The sequence below is a fragment of the Colletotrichum jinshuiense genome, chromosome 6 (genome assembly GCF_051148585.1).
Source record: "Colletotrichum jinshuiense chromosome 6, complete sequence".
Taxonomy (NCBI): Eukaryota; Fungi; Ascomycota; class Sordariomycetes; order Glomerellales; family Glomerellaceae; genus Colletotrichum; species Colletotrichum jinshuiense.
In genome coordinates this window covers 255,563-274,060 of record NC_139313.1, presented here as the reverse complement: position 1 = coordinate 274,060, position 18,498 = coordinate 255,563, and the positions used below count along the sequence as shown (strand labels likewise).

Sequence of the window (18,498 nt, the reverse complement as noted above, 5' to 3'; positions counted from 1 at the left end):
GCTCGGATGAAGTGATCGTCGACGAGATGGCGACGGGCGATGCGATGCGATGCGTCTTCTGCATCTTTGAATCGGTATATTAAGCCGGCAGCGTTCCTGCTCTATGTCAACCCTTTTCTCCATCTCATCAGCATCCAGCTTCATCACCCTTCAACAACATCAACCTCACTTTCTTCTCTTCACAACAACTCAAGCTTCCGCTTAACAACCAACAGCCAAAATGCACTTCACCACCGTCTTCGTTCAGGCTCTCATTGCCGGCAGCGCCGTTGCTGCCCCCGCTGCTTCGCTTGTCAGCAAGCGCCAACTTCAGACCATCCAGGGCGCCCTGACCAACGTCCAGGACTCTCTTGGCCAGCTTGACGTCGCCGTCAAGGTAAGCTTTCTCATCCATGACCAGCCGCTTCTGAGGCACAGACTAACCAGTTCATGAATAGGCCCTCAGCGCTCAAGACCCCAACTCCGCCGCTAACCTCCTGGATGCCTCCAACAAGGTCCAGACCCAGCTGAAGCAGGGCACCCAACAGATCCAGGGCGCCCAGGAGCTCTCCCTCACCGATGCTCTCACCCTCCAGCAGTCGGCCGGTGGCCTGACCACCGCCGTCCAGACCGTCGTTGACGACCTGGTCTCCAAGAAGCCCGAGCTCGACACCCTTGGCGCTACTTCCATCGCCGTTGATCAGCTCAAGGCTCAGAAGGCTACCGCTGCCGATTTTAGCACAGCCGTCGTCTCCAAGATCCCCGCCATCGGCCAGGGCATTGCCCAGCAGTCCGTCGACCAGGTCGGCACCTCTCTCGATGGCGGCATCCAGAAGCTTTCTGCCGGCGCCGCCGCACCTGCTGCCCCTGCTGCTCCCGCCGCACCTGCTGCCCCCGCCGCACCTGCTGCCCCTGCCGACCCTGCCGCTCCCGCTGCCCCTGCGGCCCCTGCTGCTGAGCCTGTCGCTCCCGCTGCTCCCGCCGCTGAGCCTGCCGCTCCCGCTGCTGGACAGTGCCAGGGCACCGTCGCCAAGGCATAAACGGTTTAGCATGGTTGTTTGGTTTAGTTGCGAGTGTATGGTGCGAAAAGCTGGTCTATGGGCCCATCCGTGGCGATCTGACGATTACATGAAGAGTATTAGCGAGTTTTTTGGTTTCTAATTTGGGCGGTTCCCCATGTTTCTTTGCAACATCCATTGGTAGTAGCCGTTTGGCGAAATGACAGTTGAGCTGCTCGAGCAGCTGTGCTGCATAGTCTAGTCAATTTATTTTGAAAACTTACTTCTGGTTTCCTGTGCCCATCGTGAAACGTTCGCTTCCAACTTGGGTTTCGCTCCTCGCTGCTTCGCCGCCCAGAGTCGCTAAGAGCATATTTATTGTGTATTGCAAAAGAAGCTACTTTGCATCGTGTTATCTGATTGGTCCACTCTTGTGAGACGGATAGCGAATTTGGGTTGCTGTGTCTCTCATTGTAGTTGGTCTGACTCGCCTGGATCTGTCGGCATTAAACTGTGCTGACATGAGCAGTTGGAAGCGCTGGTGAAACCTGTTGGTCCTCCTGAACCTCAGTTATGGTCTATACCGAATACAATCTCTGCTAGTAAGAGAGTGGAAATGTTTGGCGCATGCCCAGACTGTATTGGCACTACCGTTCTGACCGACACCGATACATCCACGGCCCAGCTCGAACGGCCCAGGGGTAAGTCCTCATTGGCCTCATTGATGGTGTCAAGACTATCACCGATGTCCCAGTTTGGAATAACTCGGCATGCTCGAGGCCAATCCTCAGCGGCGCCTTCGTGTCTGAGTGCAGCTTCCAAGTAAATGCCCACATATTTGCCGCTCCCATATCCGGAGCCGTTCTCTTCGAAGACGAGAAGGCCGCAGCCCATGTTGTCTGATCTGGTATGGCTAATCATTGCCATCAAACTGGTACGTTTTTCTAGAGCTTCGGGGGGATAGGCGGCGGAAAGACGATATTTGGAAAGGCTGTACGGGAATGTGATGAAGAAAAAGACTTTGGCATCCATCCGCCTTACCGGACCAAAAATCTGGCTGGAAGAATATGTATAGGTTTCTGTGGATGGCACAGAGATCATGATGCTTGTTCGAGGCAGCCTGGTCGCGTTCACGCATACTGATACCCAAGGGGCCGGCAGAGCCACTCGTATGTATTGGTGCCGATAGTGAGTCGCATGAGATGACAGTGGAATACAAACGTGTAAACTCGCCTCTTTTCCCATTGTGTAGCAGTTCAAGACTCCCAAAACAAGTCGGGGCGACAGTGTCTGGATGAGCGGCAGCGTGATTGAAAGCCCAGCGTTTGTCATGGAGTAGAAGGGCGGGAGATTTTCCATAAAAACTGCTATCCGATACCAGCGCCTAATTCCCCTCGAACCACTGAAGACAGCAGGCGATGTGGCCAAGGGCGAGGTAATGACCAGGGACTGCATGCCCCAAGCGAAGATGCTTTGATCGTCAGAGATTTTAATGATCTCTTCCTGTAGTCGCAGGAAGGCTTTGCTGCCCTCGCCGTAGAGAAGAGGCATGTTTACTCCAAAAAGGCCCAAAAGGCAGTAGGCTTGGTCCTCGGGGCGGGTGGTGATGCGGGCGGAGGCCCACGACATGGTCTCAGCAATGCCGAATTCGGTGGGTAGTGAATCGCCACGCAAACAAGCTTCGTCAACGCCTGTCGCTTCGTTAATAGCCTGGACAAGGTTTTCCTTCGTCCCCAACAAGACCCAGTCCTTGGTGTAGAATTCGACATCTAGGGGAGCAATCAGCTCTTGCAAGGTCCAGCCGCGGGTAAACCATCTGCTCCTGCGGAAATGACTGTCAGGGGCACGGGGATCTTCTGCTCTGCTTGACGTGGGAACATCGGCCATGTAGACGTAGCAGACGGCGGCATTTCGATACCATGCAAACATGGAGTTGATGGATTCGGAAAGCTCGGCGGAACTGCGTTTGTCGATGCAGTTGGTGTCAACCCACACGTGGCTGTACCCATCTCGTATCGCCTGACGGCAAGTCAATTCAATCTTGCGGAACCCTCTTTTCTTGGCCCTAGCTTCTTCATCACGCCAATCTTGAAAGGTCACTTCATCATCCTCCCAAGTATGGGATAGGATGGCATACGGCGGAGTAAGATCTTGGTTGACAAATTCCTCCAATTTTAGAGTATCTGCGTTGATGAGACGCATATCTGGAGTCAGAAGGGTGACCAAAGCGATGATCCAAATATCAGGGTTATAATCATGAGCTTCATAGCGTTTAGTATGCTGATGCCTGGGATGAGGGGTCCAGCTGCCGTCAGATCAAGAAGAGGATGAGAGTTTGGGATCCTGGCCACAGTGCACCACATCAACTGTACGGTGTCGTGGCTGCCCAACATGACTAAGCGAGGATGGTTCGCAAACAAACATCAGTACACACGCCAGAGGGAGGACAGGGCGACAACCACTGACGAGACGAAAAGGTCTAGTGTACCTGGTACCTGGGCAGCGTACCTTTAACTCTGCCCATCGGGATGGTCGGTCCCATTCAAGCAACGAATCGACTTGGCACCATCAGCGCCAAAGCAATTAACATCCAATGCCCGACACCATTTACTCGAACCTCGTGCTCTTATGCTTCTTTAGCATCCGCTGGAGGAATCATGGGTAAAGCTTTCCTCCGCGCCTAGACGGCCACTGCCGCCACCTCCGCGGTTTGTCGGGGCATTGACCCCCAAGGGATTCGGTTTCAACAGTTGGTTGGTCTAATCTTTTGGACTGGCAGAGAGAGCCATCTCGGGCGGTTCGCCACAGGGTTCACTCTGACATCATTTCCGGCGGAGCCTCTGCTCCTGGACCCCCTTGTCATACATCCCACAATGATGCTCAGGGCCTTCTCATTGCCTTTCTCGACAGCTGCTTTCATTGATCGGCCATTGCCAGCGTTAGTGACTTTCCGTTGGAAGCGCCCCTGGATGTCATGATCTTCCCGCTCGGGTCTTGGCCGTGTGAGGCGTTTGCGATACGCCTTTGACTTATTACGCTGCTGCTCCAGCTGACCCGTGTCAATTAATCTCTTCAATGGAGATATCCAGTTCCGTGACCCATCTATGTATGATGGAACACTTGCATGCCTTTTTTTTAAAGCCGGTTATTCAAGATTAACCCTGCCAATTGACTCACTCACGATACCTGAAGATACTGACTGCACTGCATCTCTTCTTGTCAACCATGGACGAGAAACATCCAGATGGTGAACCCGGCGGCCACTCAAATCCGACTCATTCAAATCCAAATGATTCCAAAGACGGGCATGACGATGCGCAACGGAACGACCACGCGATGCTCGGCCGCCACAGCCTGCAAATAACACAACCCTCGAGACCCGCCGGTGGCCAACAACACCTGGCCGGAGAGAACTACGTCAACCGCGGCGTGGGGGACGACTCCGTCCTCGACGAGAAAAAGTCCCACAGCATGCCGGACAACCTCGACACGATCCATCCGGCACCGCACGAAGGACCGCAGTCCCCGAGCTCACCCACAAAACGCACGACGCGTCCAAGTCATGACTTTGACCAGCGCTACGACGGGCCCTTCGGCCGCCCCAGCCTGGCCATGACCCGCCGCAGCTCGCGCTCGCCAACTCGCTCCGTCCGACCCGGCACGGCCGTCGACACCGCCCGCCAGAGCGACGATACCGCCGCCGTGATCGAAGAAAACGCCTCGGACGGGGCCTCGGCGGCGGCGGGTGGCTTCCAGCCCACCCCTCCCCCACTGAACTACACCCTGCGCACCCGCAAGTTGGCAATCTTCCTCTTCTGGGCCCTCATCCTCTTCGACTCCATCGCCATGCCGATAGCCCTGTACTTCGGGCTCTGGTACGGCGTCGGGCCCGGCACCAACACCCCGACCGAGAAGCGGCAGAAGCTGACCCCCAACGCCGTCTTCTCCATCGTGACCGCCGCCGTCGGCGGTGCCAGCATCGTCGAGTACTTCTTGCGCTTCTGGCGCCTCTGGCGCAAGGGGAGCACCTGCCGCGTGATCGGCGCCCATCGATGGTACCTGGACTGGTTCCACTGGAACTTTTCCTTTGCGTGGATCATCATCATGATTGAGCTCATCGTGTAAGTCCCACCGCCACCAACACCACCACACACGTCCCTCCCTCCTTGCCCGTGCTACACCATCGCTGACACGCGACCCCCCGCAGCGGCACCGTCCCGGAACACCCCCCGATCCGCCTCCTCTCCATGCCCGTGACGACGATGCTCTTCGTCTTCGGCACCGAGCTCCTCGTCGTCGACATCTGCCGCGCCTTCCGCGTCCCGGCCCCGTGCCGCATCTCCTCCATCCCCAAGGGCGCCCAGCTGCGCCCGGGCATCTACTCCCTGATCGAGGACATCTGCGCCGTCGATGGCTCGGGCGGCACCGAGTTCCGCGCCGCGCTCGACCGCCGCTACGAGGCGAGCCACGTCTTCCGCGCCATGCTGAGGAGACTCGGCGTCTTCTGGGCCGTCGGCGCCGAGGCCTGCGCCGTGCTCTGCACCGCCCTCGTCTTCACCATGACCGGCGACGTCGCGTACACCATCGGGTGGTCGCTGCCGTTCGTGTGGGCGGGCGTGTGGACGCTCGCGACGTTTTGGTACGTGGGCTACGAGTTGAAGAGGGAGGCCCGGGGCTGGGCGGAGGAGGCGGGGAGGAAGGGGGCGCCGGCGGGCTCCATGGCGTGATTTGTGGGGAGCCTGGGTCCATGTCAGATAATACCTCCGTTCCCCCTACACAGAAACAATGAAGTAGACGGGCAAGCAGTTGAGTGACGAGTTAATCCATCGGTGCTTGGAGATTTATCTTATTTTTTAAAACTTCGTGAATGTCTATGTTCCGCCAAAAGGGGGGCCCCCTTCTTCCAACCACTCCCGGCCGGAATTATCCCCCTCTAACTCCATGCCCCGACCGTCCTTCGAGACGCCGTTTCCAGTGTACAAACGAGGTCTAATCATAGTCGAGACCGTCTTATGTTCCGATGCGCAGTCCGTATAATACAAATCAAGAAAAAGGAGAACATGGTAATAATGACACAGGACGCCGACGCTGACGCTGGCATGCCCGGCAAAGTGCGCCTACCGTTTGCGCGTGTCCCGACCCTTTTTCTTGCTCTTCTTCTTATCCTTCGGCAGCTCCAGCACCGTGCCCTTGAGCTGCTCCGCCATCGTCCGCAGCATGTACTCGTCAATATTATAAATCCGCTCGCCCCAGGCGTTTTGCTCAGTCTCCGCAGCCTCATCTGGCGCAACCGACTCCGAGAACCGCCCAAGACCCGATGGGCCCGGACCGCCCGGCTGGCCGGCGGTGTCTTCCCGCGGGGTGCCTTGGCGGGTGCTCGAGGCACCTGATGGCGCTCCGCTCTTTTCCTGAAATTCAGCGTCATCCTCTTGAAGTTCCTTCTCTGCTGCCTTGGCGGCTTCCACGTCCTCCTGGTCCTCGGCCTGCTTAAGGTCCTCGCCCACGCTTCTTGACGCTCCACTGTCGACCCCGCCCAGAAGGCGATCCATGGCGGCATTAGCTGCATCGTCGACCAAGTCATTGCCCTCGGTACCGAGGACATCGCGAACAGAGAGCTTGTTGAAGTAGTCCGTGGTGAAGCTACCCTCTTGGATGACGACGTCGTCCAGCATTTGCTTCTGTGATGCTTTGCGGAGAATGTTGGCCTCGATCGTGTGCTCACTGACGAGCCTGTAAATGTGGACGTCGCGAGTTTGGCCGATACGATGGCATCGGTCCTGACACTGCTTGTCCATGGCCGGGTTCCAGTCTTGGTCGTAGAAGATGACGGTATCGGCACCGGTCAGGTTGATTCCCAAACCTCCTGATCGCGTCGACAAGATGAAGCACAGAATCCTTGGGTCGTGGTTGAATCGGTCGGTCAGAATTTGTCGCTGCTCAATCTTTGTCGCACCATCAAGACGTAAATATTTGTGGCCGTGGATGTTGAGGAACTGCTCAAGAATATCCAGCACCTTGGTCATCTGTGTGAAAATCAAGGCACGGTGGCCTCCCGCCTGCAGCTTGCGAAGGAGCTTGTCCAAAGCTTGAAGCTTTCCACAATCGTACTGCAAGAGTCTTTTGTCTGGGAATTGAATACTGAGACGCATGCGGGACTCGTGCCACGAATCGACAGGGGGTTGCTTTGGCATGAAAGGTGCCCAGCGGACTGGTGCAGATAGCTTAAGGTCCTCGTCCGTGAAGGCCTGTGCAGCCTTTCTACCCAAGACAACCTCGTTCATGTCTCGAGTGATAACGGCAGGGGTGACGCAAGCAAACTTTTGGATTGTCGTCTGCATCGAATCAGCCCGCTCATCGACATTGTGGATGACAGCGCGAAGGAAGTCTGAATCTTCCGCGAACCAGTTCAAGATCTGGTTGGGAACTCTGGGTTTAGGCTTTCGGGGCCGAGTCTCCAAGCCAAGCGTTAAAAAGTCGATCAAGCGCTTGCCGTAAATGGGCCGACGTTGGCCTCGAAGGGCATTCAAGTAGACGCTATGTTGTAGCTCCTCGAAACGACGCCATCGAGCCAAACTGTCGAGGTACATTATGTTTGACTGAACAGTTGATGGATCGAGATTCGTTCGGGCCAGATGGGCTCTGGTGTTTTGAGCCTCCCGCAGCTCCATCAGCATCCTGTGCAGACTGAGTTGTGAAATGCGCTCCGCCGTCGTGTTGGACATGTTCTCGTATTGTGTAGGAATCATGTTAAGTACCCCAAGACTAACGGTAGACATTGGCTCGACTGCAAGTAAAGACCGTTGCAGGAACTGGTCCGTGACTTGGTATTCCGCCGCAACAGACTTTTGCATCCTAAAGGACGTCATGATGGGGCGGTCGACGAAAAGGTCAGGGTGGTTGCAGACCTTCCTCAACTGCATGAGGCAGTTGATGATGGAAAGATAGTTGCCCGACGAGAGCGTCTCCCGAGTTTCGGTGCGGGCCAGGAATCCATCGTAGAGTTCCCGCTGACGTTTCGACAAGCGACAAAATTCGACGTGCTCGTACTTGGCTGGCATTTGCTTCTCGACATCTGCCTTGAGTCTGCGAAGGAGGTACGGCCGAAGAACTTTATGCAACTTCGAAATGATTGCACGGGCTTCTTCATCCATGGTCTCGCGGCCGTTTTCCAGGATTTGAGACTCGGGCTTGTGGAACCAGTCATGGAACTCCTGCAGATCTGCGAAGCCGCCGACGCCATTCTCGGCAGGCATCAAGAAGAAAAGCAGGGACCATAACTCGGTCAGATTATTCTGCAACGGAGTGCCAGTGAGAAGAAGCCGGGAGTGGGTGTTGAACCCGAGAAGTGTTTGCCAGCGCTGCGATTTGAAGTTCTTGATGTTGTGTGCTTCGTCGAGGATCATGTAATGCCACCTTCGGCGCTTGAAAACCTGCTGATCTTGGATAACAAGTTGGTACGAAGTGATGCACACGTTCCATACATCATCATTGTTCCAGCCTTGTCGCTTCCGTTTCCTCTCTTCTTGTGTTCCGTAGTAAGAGAGGATCTTGAAACCGGGACACCATTTCTTGAACTCCATTTCCCAGTTGAGCATAACACTCGTTGGCACGATGACGAGGTGGGGCCCCCAGACCTCGTGGTGGCATGCAAGATGGGCAAGCAGCGAAATAGTCTGAATGGTTTTACCGAGGCCCATCTCGTCTGCGAGAATACCATTCGTATTGTTCGCGTATAGCCCGGCAAGCCAGTCAAGACCATCGTGCTGATAAGCTCGTAGGGTTCCCCGGAGAAGGAATGGAATCTCCGTCTTTGCATCCTGCTGCGGGTTCGGCGATGCTGAGCGGCTAACGACATCCTTTGTCCCCGGTGTCGCCAAGGACATTGTGTCGGCCTCTGAAGGCTTGGTGTCTGATGTGGGTGGCGAATGACTCTGTTCGGGACTCGGCGGAACGGTAACAATGTCCGTATCAGGACTCAGCTTTTTTGTCGACACGGCCACAGCGGGAGACATCTCGACAGTATCTGGCCCATCCGCTGGCTTTGAAGGCGCATCTGCCATCTCAATATCATTTGATACAGTGGGTGCATCCTCCACATTGATGGCGACTGGTGTTTCAATGCTCTCCGCAGCTTCGGCTCTTTGGTCTACGCCGTTGACCATTCCGTGGTCTGCATGTGACGGGGAGTTTGCCGGTTCCTTCTCCAAATCCGCATTACCAACGCCGTTGGCCATCTCGCTAGCAGCCACCTTTGTGGGCAATGGTTCATCGGTTTTGTCAATCTCCATTTCATCACTGCCCATGAAGACGCCGGGATGCTGGATCAAAGACACTTCGTCCTCGTCTTCGATAACCTCATCTCTGAAGTGTGATGAGGCCTCGGCTTGTGGGAAGGTCGCGCCGGCAGTCGCTGGCAAACTCTCATCGACAGATTGCTGCCTGTCCGGTGTCGTCCCGTCCTTCATTTCTTTGAGCTCGGATTTTCCAAACAACATGCCTAGCAACCCAGCAGGTTCTTCGTCCTCATCTTCCCCTTCAGACTCTTCGTCCATATCAGATCCTTCGTCGCTATCGTCCATGTCTGTGGATCCCATATCGTCGTCCATGTCAATAGACTCGTCGCTGGTATCGTCTTCTCCAGCACTTGTAGCGACGGCTTTGGAGTCTGCATTTGACTCCACGCCATTTGTAAGCTTGCTGTCGACTTGCTCGTCAGGAGCCAAGTCTGGCAGATTTGCGTATTTTGCGAGCAGCTGCTCCTGCGTGAGCTTCTCGTCACCAGCATCGCCGGCATCGCCAGTGTGATCTTCGACCCCCTCGTCTTCGTCGGATGACGACATGATGTCATCGTTTTCGTTGCCGGAGTCATCGTCATCTGCATCTACTGACAAGGCAAGACTGTCGTCCATATCGCTATCGAGGTTGTCGAGATCTTCGTCGCCTTCAAGATCGTCTTCATCAGACAAGTCGGAATCTGCTTGCGCTCGTCGAGCTTGGAGTTTCTGCTCGGACAAGTTAACTGCCTCCTGGAGAGCGGCTTTGACTCGGCGCTGTTCCTCGGCCTCCCATTCCTGGACCCTCCGTCGATTGATCTCGTATCGAACATTCTCCCATGTGCCGAACATGCTCTTGACAACCACTCTGTACCGTCCAATCCATACGTCCCGCGCTTCCGCTTCGAGCACCTCTGCTGATTTTGGTTGACGTCGAAGCCAGGCATCCCTGCAAGCTTCAGCGATTTTCTTTGCCTGGGCGCGGTGCCTTTGTTGTTCGGCAAGCATCAGCTTGCGGAAGTTTGCCATGGCCCTGGCCATGTGATCCGTATGAGCCCACTGGCGTGGCGGTTCATCCTCAGCCTCGGGCACAAACAGGGAGCAACGCTCTTGCGACAGGATTCCTCCAGGCTCAACAGCCTCTTCAATACGCAAGATGATTCCAGCATCCCTTCGGGCCATCTCATCAGTATAGCTTGGCCCATCTTCCGGTACGAATATGCCTCCCTCCTCGACGGGTAGTATTTGTGCCTTTTCCCAGTATTCTTCGAAGCTAGGGCCGAGTCTTAACCGCTTGCTGACCTGATCTGGATGAACAATGGGAAGCTCAGTCGAGCGCACGCGTAGCTTAATCCGCGTTCGGTTCGGGCTACCCTGAGATGCAGTATTTGCAGTGTCTTCGACGGAACTGCGACGACCCCTCCTTGTTCGCGTGGATTGTCTCAAGGGCTGCGCAGATGGGGAGGGAGATCGTCTGCGCGTCGATCGAGATGTATGTTTCGTCTCGTTCGCCGTAGACTTTCGGGTGGAAGTTTTGGCAGGTGGCGGCGCGGGCTTAGCTGCGGCAGGCTTTCGCGAGGGAGTCTTGGAGGATCCGTTCGGTGTGTTTGTCGTCGCATGACCGTTGGTCGAGGCATACTTGTTCTTGGAAGGAGGGCTGCTATGAAGCGCGCCCCTCGTCATCCGCTTGCGAGATGGCGGGTGCAGCTCGAGGGGTATGGTGTTGATTCGGCCAGACTTTCGTCTGCCATTCTCGGTGTAGGACGTTGGGCCGTCGGCGCTGGCCTTCTTCCATGGCGGGGAAATGTGCTTCTTCTGTTGACTGGAGGGGACAGGTGGTGTGGATACGCGACGTCGTTTGGAGGGTCGTTCGTCATCGTCGTCGGCAGAGGGGGGAGGTGGAGGAGTTAGGGGCGACGGCGATGGCGAGGGCGGGCCGAAGTCGAGGCCGATGAAGTCGTTGCCGTTTGGCGTCAGTTGATCCCTGAAATCGTCGGACCCAAGGGATTCGAGGGGCGATGAAGGCGGATCTGTATCATATTGAAGGGGCGGCGCGGTTTGTTCTTCGCGTTGGGACTCGATGGCCTCCGGAGTTGCATGCGCGGGCTCGGGCGACGCGGTCTTGTTCATAATAGCAACGGGGTGCGGACGCGAGATGGGGCCGTGATCTCGACGAAAGAGGCATCTGAAGCATCAAAATTAACGTCTACAGAATCATCAATGCTCAGTGAATTCTAGTTCGAAGTTTGACCATGACGACACGTCTGGGTGGCCGGCAGCAAGGGAAAATGTGTGCAAAACCAGCGTCATCAGCAAAAAGTTTGATGATAGATTTTTTGCAAAGATGCAGTTCGGCCTTTGCCTGGGCTAGCCGAAAAGAGAATATGGGGGCCCTGGGGGGTCTGCGGTTTGCTGGTGCCACGGTTGCGCGCCCGGGTGCTCGGACGCCTGCGGTGGTGAGAGGCGACGGGCGATGGAAGGCGTTGGATGCTGTTGGTGCCCCCTTGGGTGCTGCCTGCCCAGCTGCCACAGCGCGACAGCACCCGCTACCAAGGGGGTTGCATGCTCCCTTGAAATCAGCGGCCAGTGACTGATCATTACGAATACATCAATACACTAGGTACGCTATCAGAGGAGGGAGTCAGTCAAACGGAATGCGCCAAATCAGGATCCTGGCATCGATCGCCGGCCCACTTATTCCAAAGCCCCCAGCGTGCACCTGTGCACCTCAGGCAAACGGCCCCACGGCACACAGGCATTTCCAGCATTGCAGCCTCAGGCACAACTTCCTGGTGCATCAGCCAACCACAGTCGAGGGATTTGGCTAGCAATCATCAACCGAATGAAGCTTCGCCTTTGACCTGCGACGACGACATCACATCAAGATCAAGCAATCGGGCTGCATCGGAACCACCACTTCGGCCACGGTACGGTCCCTCCCTCCCTCAATTGACTCTGCCAAACACCATTGTCTAACGCGCTCGCCTCATTGCAGATGCTGTCCCAACGATTCGCGCGGGCCTCGACGATCCGCGGTGCCGCTCAGGCAGCCCGACGAACCCCCATTGTCCAGCAGCGAACCTTTTTCCCGCCTCAGATGAACGACAAGAAGATCATTGAGGAGAAGTACCCCGACTACCCGACGCTCTCCGATGCAGAGGACCCCGGCATGGTCAGTGGCGCTTCAATTGGCAATCAGAGGTCTGGAGGCCATGGCTAACCACTTGGGCTCACAGAACGGCGGCTACATTAACCCTCCCTTCATCAAGCGTCAATTCCGCGATCCCCACGGCGACTGGTGGGACAAGCAGGAGCGACGCAACTTTGGCGAGCCTGTCCACGAAGACCACGACCTCCTCGGCATGTTCTCGCCCTTCGAGTACACCTGGACGACCACTGGCCGCGGTCTGCTGCAGATCGGAGCCTTCGTTGCTGCGTTCTTCGGCGTCTGCGGCGTCGTTGCCCTCAACTACCCCGACAAGGCCTCATACCCGAGAGAATACCCCGACGGACTTGAGAGAGAGCTGGGCGGTGCCAGCGCTGTGCGGGTAGGTTCTGCAAATCACGATTGACCGCCGGGAACGCAACTGACATGAAAACAGGCGAGAAAGGCTGGCGATGCTGACCCATGAAGACCCTGATGTAGGCAAAGGGTTGCGAATGGAAAAACACGTGTACATTTTAGAGCAGAAGAAGCAATCCTTTGGGCGGCCCCCAGCAAAAAGTTCATATGTTTGTCACCCACAATCCGGACTGAAGCGCGTTGTCAAAAGTCAAGATATGCACGCGAGCCAAGTTTATGCCCATGCAAACCCCGTCGTTTCTCCTACTACTGCCCTTGTTCTGGTTCAGGGCTCACGGCCCTGGATAAACCAGCTTGACCCGGGCTTGGCAACAGCCGATAGTTACAGGCAGTTCACTTCCATCGTGAAGCAGGTACAGCCATCCTCTGCCGGCAAGACTAGTGCCATTCGTGCCATTGATACTCGCCCAATCTTGCCTACCTGTGGCGGTCATCCGCCATTGGTCACATACCTGCCTATTTGCTAACATCGAGTTCAATGTTATGTTGTTCCCCCCCCTCTCCCCCCCCCCCGTCGTTTTCCATCATCGTGCTGCCTCCTCGAGCATGCACAGAGAGGTAGGGCTTACAAGGTACCTCCTTACCTGCTTTGCCATCCTGAACAGACTGCGGCCTAGTCCACATTATTCATTGTCACTTTTCGTTTCTGTCCCAGCGACCTTGCCTACAAGTTGAACACACGCCAAAGTGGTAGCTTAGCGGTTTCGAGACTTCCTTTTGCGTCTTTCCTGCCATTAACCCAAGGAAGGCAGTGGTTGTAGCTCGGCCTTGCCAACAACGCATTGGCAGCTCTTGACTTTCTCGGCACCAACCGATGGGAGATCGATCGATGCCTCCTTGAATTTCCATTTTCAAGCTGCATGTCTGCGAACTGTTCACCCTATCCATGCTCGTTCATCTTGAACCCATCCCGACAAAGTACAAGAATCGTGTTATGCATTACAAGCATCTTGATTGCTACACGAATTGGTGAACAATCGCCATCATTTACACTGCTCTAAACCAAGTTCCCACGGCCTACAGCCCCCCGGCACACGTCCCACCTCCGACTTCCCACTCTAGCGTTGCCTGCAACTGTTAAATATCTTCGAGATGCGTTACGAGAACTGGGACATCTTATTGTTCCCCTACGGCGACCATGTGCCGCTGAAGGAGTTCAAGACGGAATGTTATGTCGTCCCAGATAATGGTCAGTCAATGTTGAACCCTGAAGCCCGCAGCGTTGCTGACTGCTCCCATTTTCAATAGACCGTGGCCTCGCTCTTGGATCGTTTGGGTTGCCAACTCTTAACACTTTCGTCCCCAGCCTCCATTACAACACCCCTTTCACCATTTCCATCCTTTCATGGGGGAAACCGCCCATCACCCAGGCGACGAGGTCTTACAGCAACCATCCTGAGCTGGTCTTGTTCGATGTGCGCGTATACATTGATGGCCGAGTCGTAGGGTAAAGCTTCCAACGTTGAGTCTGATACTACAGGGAGTTTTGCTGAAGACGACGCAGGATGACCGTCTTGGACCAAAATACAAAATGGCCTGTAACCATTCAACAGAGTTTCGGTAAGTGAAACTGTTCTTGGCCAGGGCCCAGGCCTGCTCCGACGCGCAAGCTACCAGCCTTGCTGACTTACTTTTTTGTAGCATTCACCAAGAACGGTGAACTAGACTCTCTCAGATTTCCTGCCTTCCGCGAAGAGATTCTTTACCAACCGACCTGGAGTCCCGCCGACGATCTTGGCCGCATCAAGGTGACCATCACTGAAGCTTTCCCTCGAGACTCGGCGACAACGCCACTTGAGCGAGTTAAAAATGTCGTCGCGTTTTCTTTCCAGCACGCTCCGCTAGGTTCGTGTTTGCTTCACTCGCAAGTCTTGCCCAAAATCATCTACTGACAGTTCCGACCACTGCAGATATTCTCGAGACGTCTACCATTGCATGGCCGAACTCATCCATGTGGTACGGCGCTTTACTCCCGCAAAGCATGCCTCTGACAACGTACACCTCGAAGAATGGCTCTGCGTCTCACAGCCACTTTCCCCACCAATCGGATACCCCTCGTGACAACACTTCATCCACTTTGGACTTCACCCCAGCGACGAACTTGCATTTGGCAATGAATCCAGATGATACGACTTCCTGCTCTGACCAGAGCTGCGTGGTCAACAACAGTCAACTCGGTGCAGATGCAACAACCATCGTTGGGGACCTTGTAAACTGGGGGGACGTGTCCCGTTCCGACACCTCTAGTGCCACTGCTCACACAGCATATGAGATACCGATGCATCGGAATTTGAGCAACGTTTCGTCAGACCTGAGCATGCCTGACTACGCTTCATCCTACCACAGCGGACGGAATTGGAAGTCCTCGGGCACCGTCAACACACCTCCAGGGCTCATGAACCCAACTCAGAAACGCGTTGCAAAGGATGATGGACAGGCCAGCCTTCATAAGGCCCCAAACGACAAACCAGCGACTAAAGCGAATGATGACAACTCTTCTGTCACATGTATGGTGAAAATTTGGGCTTTTCAAAATGTTGATTCACGCTAACATTCGGCAGTCGCCTACTATGCACAGTCGCTGGGTATTCCATGCCTACCCATTTACCAGCCAGCCCTGGAGGCAGCACTGCCTTATCACCACGTCCCTTCGTCGACATCATTGCATAATATCCCTTCACCCGCACTTGAGGTCAGATCAAGGAAGACGTTTCAAGCACAACACCATGACATCGAAAAGGCACCTTTGATTTCTTCGACGACAGATTCAGGCAAAACCATGGAGAAGCGAAAAACACTCGAGCCACTCTTTACATTGATTGAAAACACAGACAAGTCTCACCGTGTGTTATCCTCCACCCTACAGTCAAATAGGCAACTGGTTATCCCGCAGAATGGCCAGCGATCAGCGTCATTGGGCATCGACATTGAAAAAGAGAACCACGATGCAGGGACCGGGATTTGCTAATATTACTGAACGTGGGTGAAGGTAATCTTCACTTAATGATTCAGGTGCGGCAGGGTGCGTCTAGTTCATTAAGGATATATGTTACCAAGAGACCGGTGTTGGCGACCAGTTGTGCCGCCAAGGCTGGGTGGACTAGTCTATTAGCAAAAGTAGAATTATACAGCTTAATGATAAGGGTGGATGGTAGTGCTTATTATCCCATTAGTTTGGATTATCTGTTATCTCCTTGTTTGCTCTGTTTCTGTCCCCTTCTCTGTCACAGAACCAGTCTGGGCAATTGTCGCAAGGCACAGAGCGCAGCCCTGTGGTCTCTTACAAGCAGTGTTAACAGCAGTGCAGAAATGTTTGCATGCATTAACTAATGTTTTGGTCTATTGCTGCAGATAGGGACTGTCAGGTACTTGTACCAAGAGCAATCAGTATAGAGGCTTTAGAGAACCTTGGTCTAGATAGGCTAGTTGCGCTTACAAAAGACTACTCCGTCTTCTTTTCAAGCTCTAGAAGTAATCCAGACGACGCATTCACTAACTACATGAATGGTGGAGTTAAACAATGCCCAACCATCGTCGGTTGATTTCCAATCATAAACCCAAAGAGACATGAGAAATATGTAAACCCGCTTAGCTAAGATATAGAAGCAAGAGAGAACTCGAGTGAACAGCTTTAGGATAGGAGAAATAGGATAAATATGTGATGGAGAAAGATACACTGGCCAATCTAGGCACAATAAGCGCATGATCCCAGTACGCTATATTCTAGTACCTCTGATTTCGTTACGGATAGTAGTAACGTCACTGTCTCAAATGCCTGGAGATCGCCATGTTCCTTTGGGACCAGATTAGTGCACTATGCCACTGTTTTGATATCCCAATTGGCACATATTTGCGACTACAAGTGAGGGTTTATGAACTTCTGAGCAAAATGCGCCTGAGATGTGTTGGCATAGGGTAATTAAGTCCACTCTTACGCAAGGTAGTATGTTCTATGACGGTGGTAACTGATGCCCGGACGATAGAACGAAACCAGCCTCCAGAGTCTGTGTTAATCGGTGTCATACTTGACTCGTAGATGGTTCGTTTTATTTTAAAACCTCAAGCTTCATCGGTCGAGTCGTTACTTTTCCAAAATGCCCATGATGTGCGGAACCATTTCGTATGCGGACTCGTCCCGCGGCTGTACCAGGTCAAGCTTAGTCCAAGTGCCAGCTTCCTTCAAAGTCTTGCCCGTTGGGCGGCAAAGACGACAGCCACCGATCATGTACTGCCAAATAAGGTCGGTAAATTCTGTTCCCAAGTCAAAACACAGTTTCTACGCTCTTTAGGACAGAGACTCTTACGCTGAAAAAGCGGGACCGCCGTTCCTTGTTCGGCCCTGACATGCTCGTAGACGTACCATCGACCGCCCTTCTTGAGCAAGTCATATATCAGGCGAACATTCTTTTCCGGCTCAGGAATGCTGCACAAGCACTGGACCGTCACAACACAATCAATGCTTTCGGGTTCGATGCAGGCGCCCCATGCTGTTGGGTTGTTAAGGTCCTGGATGCCCACAGGCACTACCTCATACGTGCCCTCCAGCCCAACGACCTTTACGCGCTCTCTTAGTGCTGCAGCAGAATGGGAGTTTGGCTCTACGCCGTAGATCTTGGTCGGGCCTCTGCTGCCACGATTCGATGCCTGCTGCGTGACCTTGGCGAATACGTCCGCCCACATGCCACTGCCGGCTCCAATTTCTAGGATGGTCCCCTCAACCGGGCTTCCTACAACTTCCTCGTGGATGCGCCCATTGAGGATTCGGCCCTCGAGGAGCGCGAGCACCAGCGGGTCCGCATTGGCCTTGACACCCGGTGCGATGTGAGACCAGAAGTTTCCGAACCAGGCTTCGTGAAAGGCGGGCCAGGAGAACAAGGTGCGTAAGTCGCGTGACGTGAAAAGTTTGGCAATGGTGACAAAGAAAAACCAGGCCGAGGTGGCTATCAATATCCAAGGCCGAAGCAGTCGATAGACTATCATGGTGTTGTGTTCCCTACCAGGTCAATGAGGTGGCGTACTATGGGGGAAAGGTGAATTCAGAGTAAGTTCCTGGCTTTTTGAGCCTTCCCCTCCCCGCCCACAATTATAGCCAGAGAAATTCGACATTTCTCGGTTGATACCGGCTTAGTTAAACGGTGGCTGGTACCACTGGATGCTTAACTTTGTCTTTGTAAGACCTCTTCTCAATGACTCCCCCGCCATGCTTGCTTTTGTAGTTAGGACTGGGGGGCGCGACAGCACTGTGGGTCATCGGAAAAGCGAGGGGTTTGCCGAGATCGGTCTGGTGAGCTTGCTGTAGGGGCCGATGCTAGCTTATCGACGTGGCGGTTCCTTTGAGCTTCTACCGTCCATGTGTGCCCTCAAATCCAGTTCCAGGCTCGGCATTTTCTTCACTCTCCGTCTTAGAGATATACCTTAAACAACCCCCGCAGCGGTCTGGCCCACACCGCGCGGCAGGGTATCAGAGACGGCGGAGACGCTGCCGGCCACTTTTTGTATTTGCGCTCATCCCCCGCAAACCCGAGGGGCAAATATTGCATCATTAGAAAGCATTATTAGGAATTTGCAGCGTAGAGCGGTGTGCAATACCTACCTCCAGCGCTCGAAACCTTGAACACAAATGTTGCTTCTGTTACGGTCCAGAAAGATATGTCCAAATATGTCC

The 18,498-nt window shown here is 54.4% G+C and overlaps 6 protein-coding genes across 6 annotated transcripts; 3 read left to right on the top strand and 3 right to left on the bottom strand.

The window, feature by feature from the left end:
* Positions 1-220: 220 nt before the first annotated feature.
* Positions 221-1,019, top strand: EsH8_VI_000073 (cell wall mannoprotein 1 family protein; the record flags this gene model as incomplete). The annotated part of the gene is made up of 2 exons (XM_083271326.1): positions 221-376; positions 438-1,019. 2 exons carry the CDS (start codon positions 221-223, stop codon positions 1,017-1,019), a joined length of 738 nt encoding a protein of 245 aa, XP_083126500.1.
* Positions 1,020-1,544: 525 nt separating this feature from the next.
* EsH8_VI_000072 (uncharacterized protein) lies at positions 1,545-3,179 on the bottom strand (the record flags this gene model as incomplete). The annotated part of the gene is made up of 1 exon (XM_083271325.1): positions 1,545-3,179. The coding sequence occupies one exon, from the start codon at positions 3,177-3,179 to the stop codon at positions 1,545-1,547; it is 1,635 nt and encodes a 544-aa protein (XP_083126499.1).
* A 1,023-nt stretch (positions 3,180-4,202) lies between these two features.
* Positions 4,203-5,704, top strand: EsH8_VI_000071 (uncharacterized protein; the record flags this gene model as incomplete). Its single annotated transcript, XM_083271324.1, has 2 exons — positions 4,203-5,098; positions 5,185-5,704. 2 exons carry the CDS (start codon positions 4,203-4,205, stop codon positions 5,702-5,704), a joined length of 1,416 nt encoding a protein of 471 aa, XP_083126498.1.
* A 390-nt stretch (positions 5,705-6,094) lies between these two features.
* Positions 6,095-11,380, bottom strand: EsH8_VI_000070 (chromatin-remodeling protein SWR1 domain-containing protein; the record flags this gene model as incomplete). Its single annotated transcript, XM_083271323.1, has 1 exon — positions 6,095-11,380. One exon carries the CDS (start codon positions 11,378-11,380, stop codon positions 6,095-6,097), a length of 5,286 nt encoding a protein of 1,761 aa, XP_083126497.1.
* Positions 11,381-12,245: 865 nt separating this feature from the next.
* EsH8_VI_000069 (uncharacterized protein) lies at positions 12,246-14,725 on the top strand (the record flags this gene model as incomplete). The annotated part of the gene is made up of 6 exons (XM_083271322.1): positions 12,246-12,422; positions 12,487-12,798; positions 13,896-14,022; positions 14,082-14,280; positions 14,338-14,393; positions 14,475-14,725. The coding sequence occupies 6 exons, from the start codon at positions 12,246-12,248 to the stop codon at positions 14,723-14,725; spliced, it is 1,122 nt and encodes a 373-aa protein (XP_083126496.1).
* A 2,189-nt stretch (positions 14,726-16,914) lies between these two features.
* On the bottom strand, positions 16,915-17,813 carry EsH8_VI_000068 (S-adenosyl-L-methionine-dependent methyltransferase; the record flags this gene model as incomplete). Its single annotated transcript, XM_083271321.1, has 2 exons — positions 16,915-17,084; positions 17,138-17,813. 2 exons carry the CDS (start codon positions 17,811-17,813, stop codon positions 16,915-16,917), a joined length of 846 nt encoding a protein of 281 aa, XP_083126495.1.
* Positions 17,814-18,498: the final 685 nt, after the last annotated feature.